Source organism: Bubalus bubalis, chromosome 19 (assembly GCF_019923935.1).
Source record: "Bubalus bubalis isolate 160015118507 breed Murrah chromosome 19, NDDB_SH_1, whole genome shotgun sequence".
In the NCBI taxonomy this organism is placed as follows: Eukaryota; Metazoa; Chordata; class Mammalia; order Artiodactyla; family Bovidae; genus Bubalus; species Bubalus bubalis.
In genome coordinates, this window is record NC_059175.1 from 39,019,131 (window position 1) to 39,045,758 (window position 26,628).

Consider the following 26,628-nt stretch of genomic DNA (forward strand, 5'->3'; position numbering starts at 1 on the left):
ATTAATGTTTCAACTCTATGAGTCAAATCAGGGTGAAAAACCAAAAGATATATCCCACTGATAATTACTAGTAAAATCTCAAGTTAAACAGATATACCTTGAAGAAATACTATTGTTGAAAAACAACTGTATATGTTCAATTAGTTTCCATTTATCATTATCCTCCGGGGGGGGGGGGGGGGAATGCATTAATCAACAACAGGTTATTTAGAAATGGTTTTAAAATCAGAACTGGAGTCATGGTATCAGGTGGAAAAAAATCCATGACGATTTTAAAATGATCTGAGTCATCAACAGATCATGAAGCAGAACAACACAAAAGCACTGAATCGTATAAAAATACTTCATGTGAAATTCACAAAATAAAGCAGAAAGGAGAATTTGTATGTGTTAAAATAATTTAATTCTCCCTGTACATTTCTGTCCACATGAGCCAACAAAAGTCAAAAAAGCATACTTTACAATATTTACCTGTTTTCGGACATTCAAGTCAATTTCAGATGGCAAAAGTAGAATTCAGTCACTAATGACATGTTTAAAAAATATATATTAAACAAAAAAAATGTTTTTACAGCATAAAAAATAATTTTCCACAATGCAATAAATTGCAGATCACAGAAATTTTAACTCTTTAGATGATTTCAGTTCAGTTTTTGGTTTCAAAAGCTAGAGACAACTGAAAGAAAAAAGCATTGGCAGAATTTCTATCTGTTTTTACGTTTCTCTTTCTTGTTTCGACTGTTTGTTACACTGTTCAAAGATGTTGAGGATGAAGGTGCTCTTGCATGACCAGTGGCCTTTAGATGATCAAAAAGTTTATTCCGGGATGGAAATTCACTATGGCAGGTTGTACAGCTGATAAGCACATCACTCTGAGAAGGGGGGGAAAAAATCATAAATAAAAGCAAGTGTTATTATCTGAGAGCAATGTTTTCATGTTGAGATTAAATATCAAGCAATTGCAAAATAACAAGACAGACTCAGCAGAGGCAACTGTTCTTGGAAGCTGAGTTCCATTAAGCAATACCATCAACTCTAAGGGTCCTGAGAATTAAAGAGCACATGCCATAAGGATAAGGCCCTGGATTTCAAAGTAATGAAAACACAATAGTAACTGTTCTGGTATAATCTGATTATGTTCAGTGTGCCTCTGTTTACCATAAAGAAAAAAATGTCAGTGGCACATGTATTCGGAATAAATTTTCCATTCATCAAGGAAAACTGCTGATGGAGCCACACGCATGCAGCAGGTGAAGGGTTCACCAGGTAAACACTTAAATCTTTAGATTAGAATCAAGAATGTAGATTACACTGTTTAAACAACAAGGTCCACTGAAAAGCTGCCAATATTGTTTGGACCTACCACTGTCTGTGGTTCAGCAGGCACTCTGACAGACTTTTTAGTATCTTTGGCTTTCTTTCCTTTGGGTTTAGAAACACTGGAAAATAAATGAAAGAATTCAGACTAATTCAATAATAACGCACCGCCCTTTTAACTGTCATCTAGAACCCAAGAAGATTCAAAAGAGTAACATGCATTTTAAAGAAAAGTTCATTCATTTTAATGGCCAAGTGAATTAATTTTCACATCTCAAATGTACAACTTTAAAAAATAACTTTAGAGGTAACATTAGATACCAAATTTGATACCAAAAATAAGGAATTTACTTAAAAGTTGAAACACAAGATAAAGCAAGCCCTCTAAAATATCTTTGAACTTTTATTCAGCATATTTTTGTTAAAAAAAAAAAAAGTAAGTACTTAATACGCCATTTACTGAAGCAAACCATCTTCATGGCCAACCATCAGTGCTCATAAATAATCTATGACATTAAGAGACAACTTGTTAAACCTGATTCAGCTGATGATAAACATTTCACCAGTTCCACAGTGAAATGAGAAAAACAGACACTGCAATGCACTTTTCATATAATTAAATTTGTCACATGTAAAGCATTTTATTAAGAGATGATGTCTTTCTGTTGATGTGATGAGTTTCTCTCCCCTGTATTCTATAATCCAGAGACTGCCAGTCGGTATACTCAGTTTCCTCCTGTTCTGCTTTAACTCCAGAACATCCCTCCACTTACTCTGCTACACGAATCTTCATTTTCCTTAGTGCTCTCATACCCCTCATTTGTGCAAGCCAAACTGAGTGCAACTGTGTTTACAGAACACATGGGATGGGTTATAACCAATGACTTAAAATGCTGTCAAGCACTTCATAAGGATACAATTCTTCAGTCAGAACCTAGGAGTCTGTATTAAGTCTATACATTTAAAGATGCTGACAAATGGGGCTCCCCTGGTGGCTCAGGGGTAAAGAATCCACCTGCCAATGCAGGAGACATGGGTTTGATCTCTGATTCAGGAGGATCCCACAGGCCACATAGCAACTAAGCCTGTGAGCCAGAGCTATCGACTGAGGCTGTGTTCCAGAGCCCAGGAGCCACAAATACTGAGTCTACGAGCCGCAACCACTCAAGCACTCTGGAGTCCAGGCTCCACAGTAAGAGAAGCCGCTGCAATGCGGAGCCCGCACACCACAAGTAGAGAGTAGCCTCCGCTCCCTGCAACTAGAGGAAGAGGGCCGCACAGCAATGAAGATGCAGCATAGCCAAAAATAAATCCAAGTGAATAAAATCTTTTTTTTTTTTAAAAGATGCTGATAAGGAGTGTAACACAACACTATGTAGTATTCAGCCAGCTTTGAAAATATCAAGAAAAAGACACAATGACATAAAAGGCAACAGATTCAACATTTACTAATTTACAAAATAACATCAGAGGGGCCACAAATATATCCAACAATACTTAGCATTTAGGCTAATTTGGGAAAATTTAGGATACTATTCCCAAAGAACTTACCATATTATGAAAGACAGCTACAACTCTGAAGCTAGTATCTAAGACTTTATTTCTAAAATGTACTTTGGAGGAGATACAATGTATTCATATAAATATACTCCAGAAAATTGCACTAATTTTGTATGGAGACAGTTAGTAGACTTATTGTGGTATCGATTCGTAATGTATATAAATGTCAAATCACTATGTTATATACCTGAAACTAAAATAATGTTGTATGTCAATGTTAATAAAACATAAATAAGAAGAAAAAAATGTACTCCAGACACACACACACATGTAGTAGGTGGCTAGTGTCTACGCACTGCCGAGAAGCAGCACAGGGGCCCTGCAGAAAAGCACTGGGCATCAGGATACTGGGCAGGGGGACGCGGGCTGGTGGGGCGTCTACCCCAGCTCTGCCACTCCTCAGCAGGGAAGAGATCACCTGAATTCTGATTCTTTTTCTCACATCATTAAGTGAGGAAACAGAATTTTATTAGTGGTTGCCAAAGTCTGACTGTGAGCACTGAGTAACTCTTTTCCTCCCCCAGTGAAACCCACACACAGAAGTCATATGGAAAATAAATAAAAATACTTCAGCTCTAGATGAAGGAGGTGCTCAGGGGCCTGGAACCCCACCTTTCGGCCCACCCCTCACGCGCACAAGCAGCCCCCGAGGGATCTTTACAGGACAGCAGGGCCCCACGGAACTAGCAGAGCTGGGTCCTCCATGTAGTCAGCCAGCCTTTCCACTTACCAGTTTTTGTTCTGGGGCAAGTCATTTACCCCAGACTCAGTTTCCTCGTGTGTAAGATGGGGACACACTCCAAGCATCAGAGTGGCTGCAATCCCCTCTTCCAGCTTTCCACTTTCCAGTCTTCAAGGCACCAACACCACTCATCTCCTGAGTGAGACCTTCCCCTGGCCAACCCCGGAGGCCTGGGCAGCATGATTCCCAGGCATCCAGAGAGCGAAGGCCCAAGCTGGCACATCCACCCTGATGCCCTGTGCTGGGGCCAAACGCAGGCTGCCTGGCCTGAGTGTGGAGATTCGGGCAGTGATGCTTGGGTGAGTGGGGCATGGCCTTGTCTGTAGCCTCGCCAAGGACTACTGACCCAGCACAAAATAAGGACTTCACCAGGATGAGAAAAACAGAAACTTGATCCATGAAACACCTTTCTGCTTTGGGCCATGCTGCTGAAACGTCTGAGCACACTGTCTAGCATTCTCCCTCCAACATCATCCTTGGTAGACATACACGGGTAAGAATAAGTCACAGATACATCCAACTCCCAGCATCCATCACGGGAAAGGGTGTTTTACTTGATATGTGAAAAGCCATCCTGACTACCGGTATTAAGTAACTAGAAAACAACACATGACTCTGTCTTACCTTTTAGCCTCAGTTTTGGGGTCATCGCACAGTTCCACAGTATCTGTGACCCCAACATTTTCTTGGAGAGTATCTTCTGATTCTTTGGCACTGTTTTGATTTAGGTTGGTATCTTCTGGGTCAATTTTTACTCCTTCTCCAGTTCCATTTTCATTGAAATTATCATCATAGTTCTAGGTAAGAAAACACGTGCACCATTATAAAATAAATACTATAATACCACTAGTTTTTTGTATTATGTTACCAAACAGCTATAAAAAACAATGGTCATATCCTGTATACTCTAGTAGGAGGATATCTTCAGGGTATAAAAAGGAGAGGCAAAAAAGAAGAATATGAATGTCCACTAGAGAAATATTAAATTAGGGGAAATTGGAAACAATCCAAATATTCAGTAAGTGAATGGTTGAACAAATGAAGGAAAATTATGGAGCTCTTCAAAGTCACGTTTCCAAAGACACTGATTCAATTATGTGGGAAAAGAGAACACATTAGCAAAAACAGAAGAGAGAAAACTATATATAACCTTTGATTACAACTTAATTCAACATTAAGGAATACCCATAGGCAGAATCAGGGGTGATATTGATTGTCTTCCATAGTTTCCAAGTGATCAGGCAATGAACAACTATTTTACAATTGGAAAAAAGAAAACAGCAACACACAAGCATTATACAGGAAAAAGCACCTGACAAATGCATCTTCATTAAATGCAACTGGCTTGCCTTTGCCTCCGGTCATGTTTTGCCACATTTGTTTTCTCCTTCCTCTCTCCCCTTGTTTCCTTTCTCTGCAAAACGTCCCCCCTTGACTCCCGCCCCCAGAACTATAAAAGCAAGCTGCAGGAAGATATCGTGTCTGTCCTAAGAACATTCTCCTTCCTTTCCAGTTCCCTCTTCACACCCAAGAACTTAACACTGTCATTATCTGTTACACAATCCATATACGTATTGCAGTAATGTCCTTTTCTGCAGGGCTTCCCTGGTGGCTCAGTTGCAAAGAATCTGCCTGCCAACGCAGGAGATGCGGGTTTGATCTCTGGGTCAGGAAGATCCCCTGGAGGAGGGCATGGCAACCCACTCCAGTATTCTTGCCTGGAGAATCCCATGGACAGAGGAATCTGGTGGGCTACAGTCCATAGGGTCGCAGAAGAGTCAGACAAAACTTAGTGACTCAACAACAGTTATTTCCTCATGATTAAATTCAGGTTAAACATTTCTAGCAGGAATGTTACAGACATAATGCTGTGCTCTCAGTACATTTTATCAGGAAGCAAAATGTCACTTTCCATGTTTCAGTGATTAAAGTCTCATCATTTGGTTAAGATGGTTATTGCTGGATTTTTCTACTGTAAAGCACCTTTTTCCTTTTTTAATAAGTAATTAGCAGAGTATATCAGTATCTTCTTTCCTAATAACTATATACCCCAAGGATCTGGCATCTATTGATGATTCTTATGTGAACCATTTATTATACTGGTGGGTCCAGAATAGTCCTGCCATTTGCATTTGTATTAATTCATATTCTTGGAGAGATGCCTTCCCATCTGCCTCCTTTCTCCAACTCTCTTCTTTAAGGCTCAATATAGACTCGTGATTTTTTTTTTTTAAATAAAATCAATATGTAAAATCTGTCACCATTCTTCTTTTTGACGACTCAAAATTTCTCATATTTGGCAAGCCCGTTAAGCTGACTTCTGGGTACTTCTGACTTATTCCCGTAATTTTTGAATACTCCCTTTATTTCCAGCATCGATAATCCAGGCTCACCTTGTACTTTCTGTCTCGGCCCTAGAATCAGTCATTTTCCTGAGGACCAAATCCTGACTCCTTTTATTGGGGAAGGGGGCTTAGAAACTAAGATGTGTGTGCTATATATGCTCACTGCCACTGGGTATTGCTGCTTCGGGGCCCTCAGCGTATACTGAGCATTTGTGTCTTGTTTATTTTTTTAACATCATACCTCCAATTCCAGTAGTACATTAGTGTTCTTCTCTCCTTCCCTCAATCTATACCTGTATTTCCCTTCTCCTACAAGAGAATCTGTTTCCCGACAACATTAGTACATTTACTTATTTGCTTTATCCTATAATACATGTAAAATAGTTTCAGAAATACCACACCAATATCACTAAAATATCTAAGTAAAGTTTAAGATTTTTTTCTTTTACAGTTAATTTTGTCTTCAGAGTATGTCCCATGGATGGTGTTCAGAGTGCTGCATTCAAAGTTTCTTGCATTAATTCTTCCTTGATGTCAGCAAGAGGGTTTTATTTGTTTACACTCAATTTCAATTTTCTGAGGTTTTCTTTCACAATCCTTGTTGGCTTATGCAAATTTTTTTTGACAATACAGAAAACTCCCAACCTGTAGTTTCATGATTCTTAGTTTCTGCTGCTTTCTGCTCCTTTATCTACCTGTATGTGTCTCCACACTACCTTTCCCTTCAAAAAGAACTTAGAAAAAATCCAGGGAAAAGTGCTACATAAAACTAGATCTGAATTGGGGCTTTCTCCCCGATACAATCAGAAAACATAGGTATCATCAAGGAATACATATACCTTTGGAGGAGAAAAATGGGGTAGTAAACTTAAGTACAGAGAAGGCAATGGCACCCCGCTCTGGTACTCTTGCCTGGAAAATCCCATGGACAAAGGAGCCTAGTAGGCTGCAGTCCACGGGGTCGCTAAGAGTCGGACACGACTGAGCGACTTCACTTTCACTTTTCACTTTCATGCATTGGAGAAGGAAATGGCAACCCACTCCAGTGTTCTTGGCTGGAGAATCCCAGGGACGGGGGAGCCTGGTGGGCTGCCGAATATGGGGTTGCACAGAGTAGGACATGACTGAAGCGACTTAGCAGCAGCAGCAAACTTAAGTATATTCCTTGGTAAGAGAATACAAATATATGTGCTTACTGCTGCACTCTTAGGACCTACTGGGTATAAATTCCTCTCTATTCTGTCTTTTCCAGTGGTTCCGGCACACAAGAAAAAAAGTGTTCTTAACTAATGACCAGCAAGTCTTTGGGTGGAAAATGACATGAATCATTTAATAAAAGGAACATACAATTTGCTGTGTGGTTTTATAACTGAGGCAAAAAGTTCCAAGTCACAGTTTTAATAGTGATTAATTCATGTGTCATGATAATTTCTCAGAGAAGGCAATGGCATCCCACTCCAGTACACTTGCCTGGAAAATCCCATGGATGGAGGAGCCTGGTGGACTGCAGTCCATGGGGTCGCTAGGAGTCGGACATGACTGAGCGACTTCACTTTCTCTCTTCACTTTCATGCATTGGAGAAGGAAACGGCAACCCACTCCAGTGTTCTTGCCTGGAGAATCCCAGGGACGGGGAAGCCTGGTGGGCTGCCATCTCTGGGGTCACACAGAGTCGGACACGACTGAAGTGACTTAGCATAGCATAGCATAGCATGATAATTTCTGAAACATAAAAAACAGCTGTGCTTTGCTTAGTGGCTCAGTCGTGTCTGACTCTTTGCTACCCCTAATGGACTGTAATCTGCCAGGCTCCTCTGTCCATGGGAATTCTCTAGGCAAGAATAATGGAGTGGGTTGCCGTGTACTCCTCCAGGGAGGGGATCCTCCCAACCCAGGGATCAAATCCAGGTCTCCAACACTGCAGATGGATTTTTTACCGACTGAGCCACCAGGGAAGCCTAATACTGGACTGGGTAGCATAGCCCTTCTCCAGGGGATCTTCCTGACCAAGGAATCGAACCAGGGTTTCCTGCATTGCAGGTGGATTCTTTACCAGCTGAGCTACCAGGGAAGCCCATAAAACAGCCAAAAATTATCAAACATAAACCATTTGGATAAACAAGCCAAATCTAAATTTTTATGAAAAATTATTAGTGCATTACCTAAGTTTTCATAAAAACACTTCCAATTTTTTAAAAAACTACAGTTAACATTTAATACTTAATATAAGCTAACATAATTAAGATCACATTAAAACAGAACAGAAATCAATTCCATTCCCTGTAGAATCAACAAATATCCTTAGTAAAATGGACAAGCTCATTTTGTTTTTACAGGTTCAAAAAATCCAAAAAATTGTGTTACATATATTAACAACATATATGTAGAACAAAGTATGTTGTGTTACAACACACTTTTAGTTAATAATGATTCTTAAGATAGAAATTCAATATGAACCCCCAAGGCGAAATATTTAAATGACTTATTGAGTAATATAAACATTTTTTTCAAGAATCACAATCACTACAAGTTTCTAAGCAAATACTCTGTTTTTAATCACTTTTAAAAAATTATAGTTAATTCCCAATGTTGTATTGGTTTCAGGTTTTCAGTAAAGTGATTTGGTTACATATATATTTTTCCAATTCTTTTCCATTATATGTTATTATAAGATATTGAATAGTTTCCTGTGCTATATAATAGGTCCTTGTTATTTAACTATTTTATAAACAGTAGAGTATATATGTTACTCCCAAACAACTAATTTGCCTCCCCCTACCACTAATCCCATTGGTAAACACAAGCTGGAATCAAGATTGCCGGGAGAATTATCAATAACCTCAGATATGCAGATGACACCACCCTTATGGCAGGAAGTGAAGAGGAACTAAAAAGCCTCTTGATGAAAGTGAAAGTGGAGAGTGAAAAAGTTGGCTTAAAGCTCAACATTCAGAAAACGAAGATCATGGCATCTGGTCCCATCACTTCATGGGAAATAGATGGGGAAACAGTGGAAACAGTGTCAGACTTTATTTTGGGGGGCTCCAAAATCACTGCAGATGGTGACTGCAGCCATGAAATTAAAAGACGCTTACTCCTTGGAAGGAAAGTTATGACCAACCTAGATAGCATATTCAAAAGCAGAGACATTACTTTGCCAACAAAGGTTCATCTAGTCAAGGCTATGGTTTTTCCAGTGGTCATGAATGGATGTGAGAGTTGGACTGTGAAGAAGGCTGAGCGCCGAAGAATTGATGCTTTTGAACTGTGGTGTTGGAGAAGACTCTTGAGAGTCCCTTGGACTGCAAGGAGATCCAACCAGTCCATTCTGAAGGAGATCAGCCCTGGGATTTCTTTGGAAGGAATGATGCTAAAGCTGAAACTCCAGTACTTTGGCCACCTCATGTGAAGAGTTGACTCATTGGAAAAGACTCTGATGCTGGTAGGGATTGGGGGCAGGAGGAGAAGGGGACGACAGAGGATGAGATGGCTGGATGGCATCACTGACTCTGATGGACGTGAGTCTGAGTGAACTCCGGGAGTTGGTGATGGACAGGGAGGCCTGGCGTGCTGCAATTCATGGGGTCGAAAAGAGTCGGACATGACTGAGTGACTGAACTGAACTGAACTATAAGTTTGGTTTCTATGAGTCTATTTTTGTTTAGTTCATTTGTATCATTTTTTCAATTCCACATATAGATGATATTTTATGATATTTATCTTTGACTTACTTCACTTAATCTCTAGGTCCATTCACATTGTTGCAAATGGCATTATTTCATTCTTTCTAAATAGTTGAATAATACTCCATTGTGTATATGCACCACACCCTATTTATCCATTCATCTATTGAAGGACACTTGCTTCCATGTCTTGGCTACTATAAACAGTGCTTCTATAAACACTGGGGTGCATAGATCTCTTCAAATTAGAGTTTTCTCCAGATACATACCCAGAAGTAGGAAAGCAAATTTTCCCTTTCTATAATCTCATTTACATTGTTGGCACAATAAACTTGGATATACAAATGATCAATCCTTTCATTTTAATATATTTATGAGGTGAATGGCTACCTTGATTTAAAAATCTTACCATCACGTGTGTCTAGGTGTTTTTAATGTGATCCCTCAGTTAATCCGTATTATGAGAATTCCACATGCAAATTTTTTAAACCCACAGACAACAGTAACTAGGTGAACTGACCACATACATAAGGCCCTGCACTGCAGGCGGATTCTCTACCAGCTGAGCTACCAGGGAAGCCCGTATAATGGGGCAAAGCACTGAAAAACCAAAATATTTTCAGCTCCTTTTAATCTGTTTTACAATCAATATGAAATTAGGGTGTGAAAGTTCCTCTCCTTAATACAGCTTACACTGAATAAACAAGAGCACTCCAATTTACATTTGATATTGAATGTTAATAAAACTTTTTCAACATACCTGTGCTGGTTTCTGTTTCTTTTTCTTCTGTTTTTTAGAAAGCCTAAGAACAAACATAGATCAAAATGTCAAATATTTGATTAAGTAAAAAGAAAAAATACCAAAATACTAGTGATACAAAGACTAACACATTAAAAAATCATGAGTATCATAAAGCATTAAAAGAAAAATATCATTATCATTTTAGAAAAATATAATAATAGTTCAATTGATAGTAATTAGCTTATCAGCCAGTAATAAAACTATTAATAGAGTCATAATACAGTCTGTAAAAATTATATCTGACAACATGTCTTTATCCATTTCAATACTTGAAAGTTCTCTTAACTAGAAGAAACGCAGACAGTATTAGCATAACAGAATAATTTCTCTGCAATAAAACATCATTTAAATGCAATCTCTAAATGGGCTAAGTAGGTCTAGTGACATTTTTAGAAGTACTTTTGTTTTGGCACATCCTCCATCTCTTCCTCGGAATTGGCATTCAGACTGTTTTCATCAGTTTGAGGTCCTGAAAAATTTGCTTCCTCCTCCTCCAACTGTTGTTTTAACAAGGCAACCATTTCCCGATGCTTCTTTGATTTTTCATGATTCCTCATACTGAAAGGACAAGTTGAAATGAGTGACTGCAAGGAGATTAATTCACAGATGCCCAACTGTGTCGCTGGATGAATACAACCAAGCTGAAATCTACTTTTTTCCCATTAACTAATAAGCAAATCATCAGTGATACTATAAGGAGACACAGAACCCTTTGGGGATTTCTTAGGCATTTAAGTACACTGGAAGCCCATGACTGTTCTTTTTCCCTGTATTCCAGCATTCCCCCTCCCTTCCCTTCGTACTCTTATCTACATAGTTTCTTCCTATCTTTTTTTTTTTAGGTCAAATTCTCTATATTTTTCTTTTCCCATTCTAAGAATTCAAACATTCATCACTGTTTTCTCTTAATCACTTAAGTATGGCTAAGTGGAAAATCACAAAGCAAGATTCTAACATTTAAAGGGAGCCCCCTTGGATCTCAGAAATGGTGATGTGAGGCCTTGAAGTATAAGAGTAGTTTATGTCCTTTTGCTTTTTTCAAGAAGGGTCTCTCTTCTCACACCCACTACCCTAAATATATAAGTTCAGATGCATCTCCACCATTCTGTGTGAAACTACATAAGCGATGTCTATCTCAATGCTCCCACGGGCAACTAAATAACACTTAACACAATAAAACTGACAACCCTCAAGCACTGGATCACATCCTGTTCAGAGCTGGATTTTCTAGTGGGGATCGCCTACTTTTCGTTCCCACTAAAATTCTCCTTAAGAACGAGGTTTTCAGGAGAAACTGGAACATTCTGTGCCGGAAAGTAAGTGTTCAATAATATGACTCAGACACGTCAAAGGACACAGGAGTCATGTTGATGGACCTGTCACTGAACACACCTGGGAAATTCTGAGCATGAAAAAGGCAATGATGAATTTAACATACTGAAACAAACTTCCTAAATTCATTCTGACAACAGACATGCAGATCAGTGCTCTGATGTACAGCAGGTCAAACGATGACTTATGATGCAGGAGCACTGGCACCGGAAAAGCCTCATTTTGAGACAATTCTAGTGAAGACAGGCACAAGCTGAAATCATCAATAGATGATAAATCTAGGAAGAAAATTTTGATCAAGAGAAAGATCATTTGCAGGGATTTAAAGTGTCTCCCCACATATTAAACATGCTACAAGGGAAAACATCACAAGGGAAAAAACACTAACTATACAGTGGAAAAATAAGACAACACCCTGACTGGATGATCAAAACGGTCACCAGCCATGAGGCGGGCAGCCGTCTGTGCTTCTAGACAGAAACCCTGAGAGCAACACAGGTGTGCACAGCACTCTAGCTAGGACCGAGCAACCCGAATCTAATCATGAGGAAGTGGACAAACCCCAAGTGAGAAATGCTCTGCTTAAAAAGACATTTGGAAGGTCAGTACTCTTCCAAACCATCAATGGCACAGACAAGGGAACTGGTCCAGATTAAATGAGACCAAATAAATAAATGCAATAATACGTGATCCTACACTAGATCCTATATTGAAGCTGGGAAAATGCTACAAAGGACGTTAACAAAGAATCAGCTGACAGAAGTGAAATATGGGTAGTAAATAAAAAGTACTGCATCAGCGTTCTAAATTTCCTGAAGCTGACAGCTGTGATTATGTGAGAGAATGTCCTTATTCTTAAGGAATATATACTGAAGTATTTAGAGGTAAAGGAGCCTTATGCACACAACTTGCTCTCGGATTATTCCAGTAAAAATCTTGTCTGTGTGTGGAAAGAGAATACGCAGATGCAAATGGGGTGAAATGTGAGCACAAGGTGAACTGGGCGCTCTATATTCTATTCATGCAACTTGCCAGTTTGACATTCAGTTTCCAAATAAAAAATAATTTTTCAAACCTCCTTCCTTGTTGCTTTTGTTTCCTTGTTTGGTTCTAACTTGTCTGCCTCCCACTGCTCCTGTTGACACTATCACCTTTCCCTGGGGTTACATAGTGGTACCACTTGGGATTCCCACAGCCCCATTTCCACTCAACAGTGGAAGGCTCTGCCTTCTGTACTGCACACGTTCTGCTCCTTTTTCCCTTGCTAGTTCTCCTCTCGTTTTCTCCCATGTTTGCCCCTGTACCTCCTGCGTTAGGACAGTATCCTTTTTAACACTTCTCCCTTCACCACTGTTCCCCAGTGACAAAGTCCTGCCACTTCAGCAAATACACTACAGGCAGGACAGATCTAAAGGTCTTGGGTTGGGGGCCACAGCCTGCAAAGCAGTGTGACAGCTGGACGTGAGTGTGCACATCAGTGGAGAGAATGGACCAGCCTCAGCTCAGCGCCCCCTTGCCTCTGTGACTCTGCCTTCTTCACCAAAATAAGCAACATTTCTTTCTAGAGACAGCATACACGTTTAAAGAGGAACATGGCATGAATGAGAATCAGTACACCAGGCTTAACTGCTGGTGCAGATGGTTCTCCCTTCTCCACTGGGAAGATATTCCTCTAAGATGAAAGGTGAGGGAGAGTGAACAACTGCTCTGAGCATTTTCTTTAAGGACTTTCAAAGTGCTACACCTCACCTCAAAAGAAGAGGTGAGTGCAGAGATCGTAAACTTACGCCTTTTCGGTCTTGAAAGACTTATCACACGCAGGGCAGTAAAGGCCATCATAAAGTTCTGCGTCCTCAGCCTCGTCACTGTCTTTACCTACCAGAGGGAAGCCTACAGTGAGAATCCTGTTTGATTAGAACCTAAATCTAAAACACATTAGCAAGTTACATTTCTTTGGTAAGGATCTAAAATTGCACACAAATTAGAAACTAAAATTTGTTACTTCTTCACCAAGAAAAAAACATGTTACCAGGATTTGAGTTGGCCTTTTAAAAGCAGCACTGAATTACAGGGGAAGGCGTTCAAATAAATCACTTTATCTTTCAAGTTCTTTTTATAAGTCTACTCAGAAGATGATTCAAAAAATTGTCAGAGTCCTAGATGTGTGTTAAGCTCAGAAAATCAAATGTCACTTTCATATTTCTACCACAAAGCAGTTTTTTCAACAAGTTCAGTTCAGTCACTCACTCAGTCGTGTCTGATACAAATGTAAAAGTGAAAAAGTTATTCGCTCAGTCATGTCCTACTCGTTATGATCCTATGGACTGTACCCACCAGGTTCCTCTGTCCATGAAATTCTCCAGGCAAGAATACTAGAGTGGGTAGCTATTCCCTTCTCCAGGGGATCTTACTGACCCAGGGATCGAACCTGCATCTCCTGCATTGCAGGCAGATTCTTTACCATCTGAGCCACCAAGGAAGCCCATACAAATGGAAATACAGTATAGTACCTATAACTGTAATCTACTTTTAAATGCTTAAGTCAGCTTAAATAGCTCATGATATTCCTTATGAGAAAGATGGTCATAAAACAGTATATTATATGTAAACTCCAACACTGTCTTCACAGATTTTTTAAGCTTGAAGCTTTATTACAATGGAATAATTACTATCAGTACTGACCCTTTACAAAATCTAAGCTCTGCTGAAAGTCTTTGCACAATCGCACATTCTATCTTTAGAAGAAATAAACAAGTAAACTGATTGCTGTTTCAGATTTATTATGGGATCAAGATCCCAAGATATCTCTCCTATATTCCACATGTTGTTTTTTTTTATAAGTAATGGTAGTATGATTCTGAAGGACATTCTGAAATAATCAAAATACCACCAATGTTTAGTATAAGATACTTTCTAATTACGTGTACGCTTTCAAATAGCTTATTCAAATAGTGAATAAAGAATACTGAATTTGAAGACATAATCTGCACCTATGAATGTTTTCGTATGTTCTCAGACACATACCAGAGCTTCTCAGGGTCCTAGTTTCTTCATCAGTAAAACAGAGATAATTACATGAGTAAAACCTACATTTAAGGGGTACCGTGGGAGGACAAAGCAAGATTGTGTGTGTGAAAGCGCCTTATAGATTGTAAAGCTCCATGTAATCACGTCACCTTACATTTATATGGTTCTTTATAGCTCTCAAAACACTTTTACACACACTACTTCTAATTTATTAAGAAAACGTTCCATTTCCTAATCATTTGGAGTAAACAAAAGTATCATTTTACCATGAGCTATTACTCAATGAAAAGCCACACTTGTAAATAAGGTAAAATTAATTAAACTATGTTTAGATCATTTAATTTTTTATCATGGAATGGCCAGAGACAGTGGGGAAAGTCAGGTATATTGATCACTATTCTCAACAATGCCCACTCCTCTCCTTTTACGGTAGTCACATGCCTGTGCTCTAATGACAGACGCAGAGAAAAGACACATTTCAGCACAAAACAGGAGCCCCTCAACAGGTCAGAAATGAGACAATTTATATATACCGGACAGACTTCTGCACAACACCAGCTTTTCCGGAAAGACTTACTATTAAAATTTGACCTACTGCTTAATTGCCTTTTTAGAAAATAACCAGTTATACCTGATAATATGCCCACTTCTCATTATATTTATTATATTATTTTATTATTTATAATAATAAATATTATTATTTATAATATATTAAATATTATTTATAACAATATAGTAAATATTATATTTATGCAGACATGGTCAGAAAATTGTGAATGAAATTATCGCAATTATACTGTGTACTTCCATAGACTACCTTCATTTGGCCATGCCAAATTGTTTTTCAATTATCTGCCATATTTAAAAACTGGGAGATGGCACATAAAAATCCAATTTCCAGCCTCATTCTTAGAACAAGCATGAAGCTGGCAACAACCGGCTGGAGCCCAGGTGCTCTGGGTTTCCACCCGCCCCCCGTCCCTTGCTGTGTCACACCGGAACCCTGTGCAGGTGCTTGTGAGCGTGCTGAGCACATAATAAAAACATTTCCTATAGTCTTTAACGAATGGAGGAAGTTACCATCCTGTCCATCTCTGAGCTCCTGGTCTTCCGCTTCGTCTTCACCTGATCCATCTCCAAACTGCTTTTCATACTGCGCCTCCATCTCCCTGAGCTCCTTCTCCAAGTCAGCTACCGCCATCCAGCTCTGCTCTCTGTACTGCTCTGCCAGCCTGGATACACACGGCATGGTCTCTGCATTGGTTTCATTTACTTCTGGGGCTTAAAACCCATCCTCCCCAATTGTCCATGCCTACACACTTAAAACCTGTGCTTGGCTGAAACGGGCCGAGTCACTCCGATCTGTTAGCGGTTCTGTGGTTGACTTGCATCACTCCACTAGATAACAGGTTTTGAAACATCTAACTCTTAGTGACTTACTAAAAGTCTTCAGGTGGTTTTAAATCCTAAGTGTCAATGTAAGTGCCACTTTCCCAAACATGAGGTGGGTAGAACTTTCAAGAAGTGAATAGTTTTTTTAAAGAATGTTATAAAGCTCTGAACACAATGCTTTTATAGTAACTCAAAACAACAGAAGTTTAAAGGCACTAAGTCTCTAAGAGTATACTGACAAAGTAGAATACTGCATGGGGCTTAAAAGCAGAGCCCTGGACTGACTTCGGGCTCCAATTCCCACCTCTGCAATTTATTAGCTACGTGATCTTGGGCCTGTCTCATTTCCTCAAAAGAAAGAGGACAGAAACTAGAACTTAGATCACAGCACTGCTGTAAGAAAAGCACTTAGGATGTGGCCTTGTACAGAATGAGAATTCAATTAATATCAGTTATTATTAAATGTTATAAGAGTCTGTAAAGGATCTCAAGTGTAAATGGGCCTCTGAAGGAAAACACCCAACCTAAAGGAAAAACTTTCTCATAGCTGATGAAAAGACATCATCCCAGTGCCAGGACATAAAAGAAAGGCTGAAGCCAGGGTGAGGATTAAACCCCCATGAAAGCGCCAGGTCAGGTATCCATGACGTTTCTGGGGACCAGCACCTACGTCTAGACAGGCTCCAGCCCAGCCCACATACTTGGCCTGTTTTAGCTTCTGCTGCCGCCTCATCGCCTCAGCTTTCCTCGCCTTCTCTGCATTTTGTTCTTCCACGAGTTTTCGATGAGCCTGCACTCTTCTATCCCTTTTACGGATGAAAGCGACCAGCTGACGGACAAGCTCATTCTTCTCTTTCCTCGCTTTGTCTCGAATCTTTTTGTTTTCTTTTTCCATGGCTCGTTTCTCCCAGCGGTTTGAAGCCTGCCGTGTATCATATTCTTCTTTCCAAGCAAAGTTCTTCTGAGTGCAGAAACTCTGCCAGTAAGCGTAGAAAGGGTGGACTACCTAGTGACAAAGGAAATAGGCGGAACACTCGTTTCTTATTTGGATTTTTTTTCCAGTAAGGCAGTAAATATTGATGCTGCAAAACATATAACCTCTTTTCTTTATATATATACATATATATATAAAACATTACTATTAATCAATAGAGAAGACAGTCCTTTGATGGCTTTACACAGTAACTCTTCAGAATTAATTTGATGAGGAAATTAATGGAATGGGACCATGATCAATAGGAAAAAGTAAAGAGGGGAGGGGATCAGGAAAAACAAAAGACAAGAGAGTCACAGTACAAGACGGAGAACTAGAACCTTTTTAAAAAAAATTAAGAAATGGGGAAAAGACACACTGATAAATGTTAATTACAAATGGTAGTAAGTTTTCCTTTTACCGTATCATAGTCACTCTGGGAGTCTCCAAAAGTTGGGAAATCTTCCATGTCCTCTTCTAAAGCAGATTCTAGTTCTTCCTTTGCAATCATTTCAAAAACATTACGGTACACCGTATAAAAGCCCTAAAAAACAGTAACAGAAACACAAATTCTTAACACTTTCGTAGTCTACTCATAGAATAAGATTTTTAAATGTAACATGAAAATTTTTAATTAAAAAAAAATTTAAACTGTTAAAAAAATTTACAGGCCCAAGCTCTGTCACTGCAAATACATTCAGGTTTCAACTGAAGGTCTTTACATGCTGACAGGTTAAATATGAAGGCCATGTTTCTCAGTTTTCAAATGAGTAGTCTGTCACTTTCTAGTTTTGAATAATTTTAGGAATTTTGCATTCAAGAGTCTTACTTAAGTGCTTGATAAATTATCAGTGAGTTCACTTCTTACCTTTTCATCATCACCATAACCAGAGTAGCAGGTGACAGTGAAATAGTGAAGCAAATCTAAGCTGTCATCTTGATATTCTCCATCAAGCCCACCTTTAAGCAAAGCCTCTCTATGATTATCATACCTAAGCAAAAAAAAAAATTAGCAACAACAGTGAAGGCTGAATAAATAAGAATTCAGAAGATTCCTTACTCTGAAACAGTCAAAATATAACTTCTTTACACTTTAACGTGGCCAACCCACAACCGAAACCTTAAAGAAAAAAATCAACAGGTAAAGACTTAATAGCTTCCCAGGTGGTTCAGTGGTAAAATATCTGCATGTCAATACAGGAGACACAGGTTTGATCCCTAGGCTGGGAAGATCCCCTGGAGAAGGAAATGGCAACCCACTCCAGTATTCTTGTTGGAATAATCCCACAGACAGAGGAGCCTGGTGGGCTATAATCCATGGTTCTTCAAGAATCTTTCACAGAACTGCTGATTAAAACTTCGACTGCAATTTCAAGTCCATTATAATCATTATATGATACTAGCCATATACGAAACTAGCCAACATGAAGAGGGGAGTTTAATAAGCCAGCGAATTTCTACTCTCCCAGAAAGGTAGCAGCACTTTCACCAGAAAGAAGCCTAAGTAAGACAGTAGTGGACATTATCTGGTCCATAGACTAAAAACACTTTTGGGATCTGGGAATTTGCCAACATGGACGTGAATAACACTCTCCCAGTGTTTATGTAAACCATCGAAGAGCTTCACACACATACAACTGACCCTCACTCCATAAAGTTAGTTATTATCCTTGTTTGATACAACAAGAAATTGAAGCTCAGCAGTATTAAATAATGTTGTCCACAATCATAAAGCCAATAAGCAGCAGAGCTAGAATTCAAAACCATGAGTCCAGCCCCAGAAGGACCACACTCTTTGCCACTGTGCCGAACTGATTTCAGTTCACAGGAGAATTGACAGGTAGGAGCTTTAAACCAAAGGACAAGGGACTCCTCGGGACAGGAATACCACCTAAGATCTAGGGAAGAGCTAGAGCAAATGGAAGGCAGGAAAGAATCTCAAAGTTTCCAAAGGAAAACAAAAGCATGTCTAAGGCCACATTTTCAAATTCCTCAGGAGGAGAAAAATTTAGTATTCTCTAGTTTTTATAGAAAAGGTAATTTAATAAGAATTTTCTTTATAGCCTTTCTCGCTTAATAAGAGAGAAGACTTGCACAGGTGAACTGAACACCCATCTGCTCTCTGTACCAGCAGCATCTTGCATGGTTATGTCAGAGTATAAAACCTATTGTTTCACAGCAAAAAGTTCACTGAGAATCTGGAAACCTTCAAAAGGATTTCAAAAGTAGAAATTTATGTCCATAAATGGCATTAAGTGATCAGGTTATCATTAAAGAGTCTGTCACAGATGTAGATGCTTAACTCCTGCATATAAAGAAGTTCTTGGAAAAAATATTACAATTTTTGACAAAAACACTGTATCAGTTTTTTTATTCATTTTTTAATTGAAGGATAATTGCTTTACAGAATTTTGCTGTTTTTTAAGGATAAGTCAACATTCTTCCTTTTCTGCTGCTGCTGCTAAGTCGCTTCAGTCGTGTCTGACTCTGTGCGACCCCATAGACGGCAGCCCACCAAGCTCCCCCGTCCCTGGGATTCTCCAGGCAAGAATACTGACATCAGTTAATTTGTCAGACGTCAAAGAGACCTTATTAAATGAGAAGGAGTGTCATAAGTATGACAATTAAAACTATTTCTACTACTGTCAAATTTCGTCTATGAGATCAGAGTTGAAGTAATCATCTCTCAGGTTCCTTCCTACCCAAACACTGCATTTTACATAATGAATAGATGACTGGGCTTCAGAACACACCCCGAACCGTTTGATGTATTACATTTCTAAAAAGCCCTCTATTGACCATTCTTCCCAACCAGATACTCCAGGAGGGACAGCATGATACTCACCACGCTCTCTCCTGAGGGTCACTCAACACATCATATGCCGCTTGGATCAGTTTAAATTGTTCAGCTGCTTCTGCGGCATTATCCAGATTTTTATCTGTTAAAATAAAGGACAGAAATTCACATATCAGAAAAGTAGAGGACAGACTCTAAAAAGGACCGCTTCCATCAGGAATGCCATAAATGGGTGTGTACAAAACGAAGAAGAACAACTAGGGAAAAGCAGAGAAAGTGGCCGACAGCTGATAATCAAGATCAGTTGTAAGTGTCAACTCGAGTAGAAATTTCATGCTTTTCTCTAAATCTCAGCATGTCACTTAGCACTCAATCTGGATATCCACAAACAGAAAACCCTAAGTAGTACACATTTTATTTTTAGAAGGAGCAAAATACATCAGATATAGAAAGACTGTTACTGTTTCGTGCTAGATGATATTTAGTATGTCTTTACCACCATCTTTAAGGTTTTCTTTCTTATCAACATACACCAAAATAAATCTCATAAAGCTTAAAAAATGTATACTATTTACCTTTCTCTTAGTTTGCCTCTTTAACCTTGGAATTCAGAAAGCATCTTTGCCTCAGGGTGGTAGCCAGATTCCAAGATGGCCCCCAAGGACCCCCACCTTCCTGGCATTCACACCCTGTGTAATCCTCTCCCCCGTCAACAGGGTCGGTCTGTGTGACTGAAACCCAGGGGCAGAAGTGATGACAGGACAGGACATTACTTGCAATACTGGATTATGAACGACCGCAGTCTCCATCTTGGGTGCTCGCCCTCTCCTGGATCTCTGGAAGTGGCCAGTTGCCATAGCGTGAGGACACTCTGGTGGCCTCTGAGAAGACCATGAGGTAAAGAGTGGAGGCCTCTGGCCCACCACCAACAGGAACTGAGGCCTGCCATTACTCTGGGGGCGAGCTTGAACGTGAGTTTTCCCAGTGATGATTCAACCTTCTGAGAAACCTTGAGTCAAACCACCCAGGTACACCATTCTGATTCTGATCCCCAGAAAACAGTGTGAGTCCACATCCTGAACATATTTGCTGTTTAAGTTTTTGGTAATGTGTTACACAGCAATAATTAGCTATAGTGATTAAATATAAGCACTCAAAAAGCAAAATATCAGTATCTTGAGTCTACTATGGAGTACATCAACATTCTTTAGGCTACAACGCAACATATACTTCTTTAAAAAAATAACAGAAATAGTCTTAAAGCAAGGCTCTCAACTGTACCTGACCTCCTCTTTTTAGATACCACCACACAGTCCCACGTCCTTCAAGCAGCCTTCTGCTCAACAACTGATACTGACGACACTTTCTCAAGTGCAGCACTTTGCCTCAGTTCTTTTTGTTTAGGTGCTTGAACACAAAAAGCTTTTAGAACCAAGCTCCTTTGAAATTAACAAAAAGTAAAAAACAGAAATAAAAAAACTCCATCACAGGTCTAACTCCCCTTCCTTAGAGCAGCCCATGGGTCGTCTTCTAGCTTACCTCTTCTCTGACTAATCTCCTACTTCTTATGTGCACCATAATATACTCTACTTTATGTGTGCGTGCTCAGTCATTCAGCATTATCTCTGCAACATTCCTGCTAGAAATGTTTAACCTGAATTTAATCACGAGGAAGTAACTGCTGTTGTTTAGTCAGTAAGTCGTGTCTGACTTTTTGCAACCCCATGGACTGTAGCCCACCAGGTTCCGCTGTCCATGGAATTTTCTAGGCAAGAACACTGGAGTGGGTTGCCATCTACTTCTCCAGGGGATCTTCCCGACCCAGGGATCAAACCTGTGTCTCTTGCACTGGCAGGCAGGCTCTCTACCACAGCACGACCTGCGAGGCCCAGGTGTGTGTGTGTGTTGCTTAGCTGTGTCCTATACTTCAAATGCAGTCCAAGACTGTAATGATCAAGGAGCCTTCATTAATTCCTTAACATTCTACTTTTAATCACTACAGCTAATTATGTTAGTTTTTAGCAACAATATCACATTATGTCATGCTGAATTTATACCTGACAAACTTTAAGTATTTTTCATATTAATTACTGACAAACCAACTGATAAAAACTGTATAACAGTTTTTTAACCTCAAATAGAGTGCTCAATCCACTCTGTGGCAGATACTAAAGGTTAGCTGATCCAAAACTTCTCCCTCTTTTTTCTCTTTCAGCCTTTACTGTGCAGGCTGGATGACCTAAAAATTAAGCAAGCATGTTGGCTTATCCAGCCTCCCTTGCTGCTTAGAGAGGGCTATGTGACAGTTCTGACCACTGAGGTGAAAGCACTATATTTTCTTTCCTTTCTCCTTGTCTTATACACGGACGTGAGTGCTGGAGCTTCAGCAGCCATCTTGAGACCATGAAGGAAAAGTCAAGAGATTCACAATGACATTACTCAGCCACTCAAACAATGCCAGCAAGCATGTACCTCCAAGCCTTCTTGTGGTGAGAAAAATAAGTTCTTAACTTACTTAAACCACTATGGCTAGGTTTTCTATTATTTCCAATGAGTACTACCAACTTTCATCATGTTGTGGCCTTGTTGCCATCTGGTTCTAAACACAGGACACCCAGTATCCTGTTTTAATTATTTTAGATTTTTATTACTACTCTGTGACAACTACTACTAGTTGACTACTCAATACCATTTTCCCCTTATTCCTAACAAAACTATGACGTTGATCACAGTGGTAATGTACACACTTAAAAACCTTACCTCCTCAGACTTTTTTGAAGTTGGGATTATCAGGTTACCCACTTTCAGCCCATCAGATACAAACACAAATCGATCAATAACTAAATGAAGCTTCCCAGGAGAAGCACTGTTCTTCTTGATGAAAGGGGTGGGCCTGGGTGGCACTCAACTTACACTCTAACTCACCCTTTGCATCCTGCCCAAAGCCTGGGTATACTGCCTGCTGGCAGATTATGACAACTGAGGCAGAGACTGCAGGTTCATCCCCTCTTCCAGAAACAAATGAATGCTGATTTTATGGGGGAAACTGATCCCCCAAATAAAGATGCCATTTCTAGTCTCCCTTGAAGCCTGGACTGACCACGTGACTAAGCTCTAGTCAATAAAATCTATGAAAGTGTTCTATGGCAGCTTTTCAGACTCTTCCTGGAAAGACAACCAGCACACACCCTGTTCCTGCTTTATCCTTTCCTCCTCCATGCTGCCATCTGGGACCCCTTCTGCCATCTCGGATGGTGAGTGAGGCCCCATCTGACAGCTGCTGAGCAGAGTCCAAGGACTTCACGGGAGACCTGCCATCCTGGGGCTCACCTCCTCTCTCTGCACCTCCACATGAAAGCAGTGAACTTCTTAACTGCTTACACTTGACACAAAGACTCAAGTCTTATGTTCAGGATGATGGAGCAGGTCTTCGATGGCGTCATCAAGCAGCCAGAATCACCAAAATGGGCCACCTTTGGATTTCCTGCTACATGTGAAAAATAAAACGACTTTTTGAACACGACTGCTGGCTTCCTATCATTTGCAGCTGAACACAATCCTGATATGCATACAAGGGTACAGTCCAGCTCATGACTTCTATGTCTTCATCAAATCATTAGTAATGATGGTCTGATAAACAAAGAAGCATAGTTCACATTAAAGCAGAATGGCAGAAAAAGCCGCCAACTAAGTCTCCTGACATGAGACAGAAAAGGTGACTGTTTAGGGGTGGGAGGTGGGTGGTCCTTCTTCACATTTTAATCTGTACTGTACTTTGTTGTCCTTTTTCTTCCCACTCCCTTCTTGCCTCCCTCAAAGAAGTCTGGTGACAGCTAAAACTTTTAAAACGAGACAACCCATCAATGTACCATCTGAAAGCAAGATCTTTCGCTTTCTGAATCTCCTTTTTTAATTAACGTTTTCAATCTGTCATATGGCTTTTTATTTCACTTAAATATACCTGTGACTGGTTGACTAGGAGGTTGAACTGAGATCTAAAAGATGAGTGTAAAAAGTTAAAAAGCGATCATAAAAAAATGGGAAGTCTACCTTAATTACTAATATTAGGCAAATGCCATAGGTATTTCAAATCCAGCCACTGAAGTTTAAAAGGCACTCTCTGGGCATACACACTGAGGAAACCAGAAGGGAAAGAGACACGTGTACCCCAATGTTCATCGCAGCACTGTTTATGATAGCCAGGACATGGAAGCAACCTAGATGTCCATCAGCAGATGAATGGATAAGAAAGCTGTGGTACATATACACAATGGAGTATTACTCAGCCATTAAAAAGAATACATTTGAATCAGTTCTAATGAGGTGGATGAAACTGGAGCCTATTATACAGAGTGAAGTAAGCCAGAAAGAAAAACACCAATACAGTATACTAACACATATATATGGAATTTAGAAAGATGGTAACAATAACCCTGTGTACGAGACAGCAAAAGAGACACTGATGTATAGAACAGTCTTATGGACTATGTGAGAGAGGAAGAGGGTGGGAAGATTTGGGAGAATGGCATTGAAACATGTAAAATATCATCTATGAAACGAGTTGCCAGTCCAGGTTCGATGCACGATACTGGATGATTGGGGCTGGTGCACTGGGACAACCCAGGGGGATGGTATGGGGAGGGAGGAGGGAGGAGGGTTCAGGATGGGGAACACATGTATACCTGTGGCGGATTCATTTTGATATTTGGCAAAACTAATACAATTATGTAAAGTTTAAAAATAAAAAAAAAAGAATAATGTGATATATATTCTGAAAAAAAAAATAACATAAAATAAAAGGCACTCTCATACAATTCTTTGTGTTTTTCTCTAGATAAATTCATGCCCTCCTCTACTTTCTCCCAAATGATTTTACAGTACCTTATAGAACATTTCATGGACTGCGCCTTTTAAGCCCTGCCTTAACTGAAGCCAAGCTCCCTGAGAACACACTTCCATACAGGCCTCTGGGGCTCTGATACAGAAGGTCTGGTGATGGAGCTGACCTCCTCTCCTGGTCACTGATCCTTATTCACCACTCAGTACAAATCAGCATTCTGTCCATTCAAATGGAGATTCAGACAACCCGGCTGCCTCTCCTCCTTCCCCTCCTCCTCACCATCCACTAGCCTCCCAACTACTCCCCCTGTTCACTGAGATTTTTAGCATGTGAATCATCTCTGCTCCCAGGTCCTTTCATCATCCTGATGATGTCAGTGTCCCTGGTGAGATCTGCTGCTCTCCCTACCTCCTGCCTAGCCTCTCCAACCCAGTCTTCCGCCATATAGCCAAAGGAATACTTGAAAAACACAAACCTATCATTTCTCCTGTTTGCAACCCTTCAATGGCTTCCCAAAGCCCAATCTTCCTAATCCGATTTACCACAACCTTCAAGACCCAGCCCTTGCTCACCTGGGCAGGCTCACTTCTTTCCCTTCCTAGGCTCTGCTGTGCTCCCTCTTACCTCCCACCTCCTGTATTCCCTGCAATCCCACTCGAGGTCTCAACCTAGATGTCACACGGGGATGCACATCTATCCCACCCTCACAAAAACCCAGTCCAGATTGGTACAGGGGCTCAGAAGCACCTTGCATTTACCCTCATACTGCCCTTATCTCAGCGGATGGAAAGTGACTGTTTTCCTCCGTGTCTCTCCAAAGACAGCTGGGCCAGCAGGGCAGGGACCACTCTTGTCTTGTCCACAGTAAGGTGCTCAGGGAACGGTCATCAGACGAATTACTGAAAGACTGGCTTTCACAAGGAGTGATCTTACTAGGCAGTGCTATTGACCCTACTGGAAATTATTCTCAATTCTTCAATAAAATAAATAAAGGTAATTCCTTTTTTAAACAATGAAAATGGGTGGCCTCTATATGAGACACACATTAGTCTTTGAAGCACAGCCCGAATGTTAACCTTGGAAATATCTAATGCATTACCTTGCACATAGGATGAAATTAAACATTTGCTGAGTGACAGACTTAACAAATTAATGACCAAAGTAAAGCACATCAAACTCATGTGTCTTATGGGACAGTATTTATCCTATTCTTCCTTGCACTGATTTCCAACTAATCAAATCTGGTCATTTTTCCTTGGCAACTTCCCTTCAATGCAGTCCTTATCCCTCCCAATGATCCCAAGACTGGTTTGGGTCCTTAAAGTGCCCACAGTTGACTCTACCTGACTTTGGTCTCTGGTCCCCCTCAACCTACTAACCTGCCTTCATAGTACCTTTCTAAGACATCTTAATAAAACTGGCCACAAATATCCATTATTGGAAAAACACATTTCACCATCCTTTGCCATTCAAAGACCTTTACAACCTAATCTCAGATTACTACTCAAAAACATTTTAATATTGCCATCAAAATTATATGTGCATTTGGTTACAAGTATTAATTCTCTTTCTCACCCTTCCCCACCCAGACAGTTAACAAATCTCCAACTCCATTTCTAACAGTAATCCCTATTACTCTAAGAACATTCTTCTATACTGTTTTTGGACCTATTAATTTTGGATATACCTAGTGACTTCCTGATGAACATTTGGCTCATTTACCTCTTCCCTTCCAGTATACATCAGATTTTTTTAGTTCCTCTGACGGTCATCATTTACAGCTTTAAGCAACAAATCCATACCTTTATTTCCTGTTCC

At 39.9% G+C, this 26,628-nt stretch overlaps 1 protein-coding gene across 2 annotated transcripts in view; it reads right to left on the reverse strand.

Moving 5' to 3' along the window:
- Positions 1–380: 380 nt before the first annotated feature.
- DNAJC21 (DnaJ heat shock protein family (Hsp40) member C21) overlaps positions 381–26,628 on the reverse strand; it is a 28,324-nt gene continuing 2,076 nt past the window's right edge. Inside the window, exons 2-12 of one of the 2 annotated variants that reach the window (XM_006071896.4) lie at positions 20,019–20,112; positions 18,042–18,165; positions 17,595–17,717; positions 16,902–17,206; positions 15,889–16,040; positions 13,569–13,656; positions 10,849–11,007; positions 10,408–10,450; positions 4,244–4,416; positions 1,364–1,439; positions 381–872 (exon numbers count right to left, since the gene is read on the reverse strand). In XM_006071896.4, coding sequence (XP_006071958.1) covers positions 705–872; positions 1,364–1,439; positions 4,244–4,416; positions 10,408–10,450; positions 10,849–11,007; positions 13,569–13,656; positions 15,889–16,040; positions 16,902–17,206; positions 17,595–17,717; positions 18,042–18,165; positions 20,019–20,112 — 1,505 coding nt within the window. In that variant the 3' untranslated portion in view covers positions 381–704. The remainder of the gene's footprint in view (positions 873–1,363; positions 1,440–4,243; positions 4,417–10,407; positions 10,451–10,848; positions 11,008–13,568; positions 13,657–15,888; positions 16,041–16,901; positions 17,207–17,594; positions 17,718–18,041; positions 18,166–20,018; positions 20,113–26,628) is intronic. The other variant, XM_006071898.4, reaches the window with a different exon arrangement.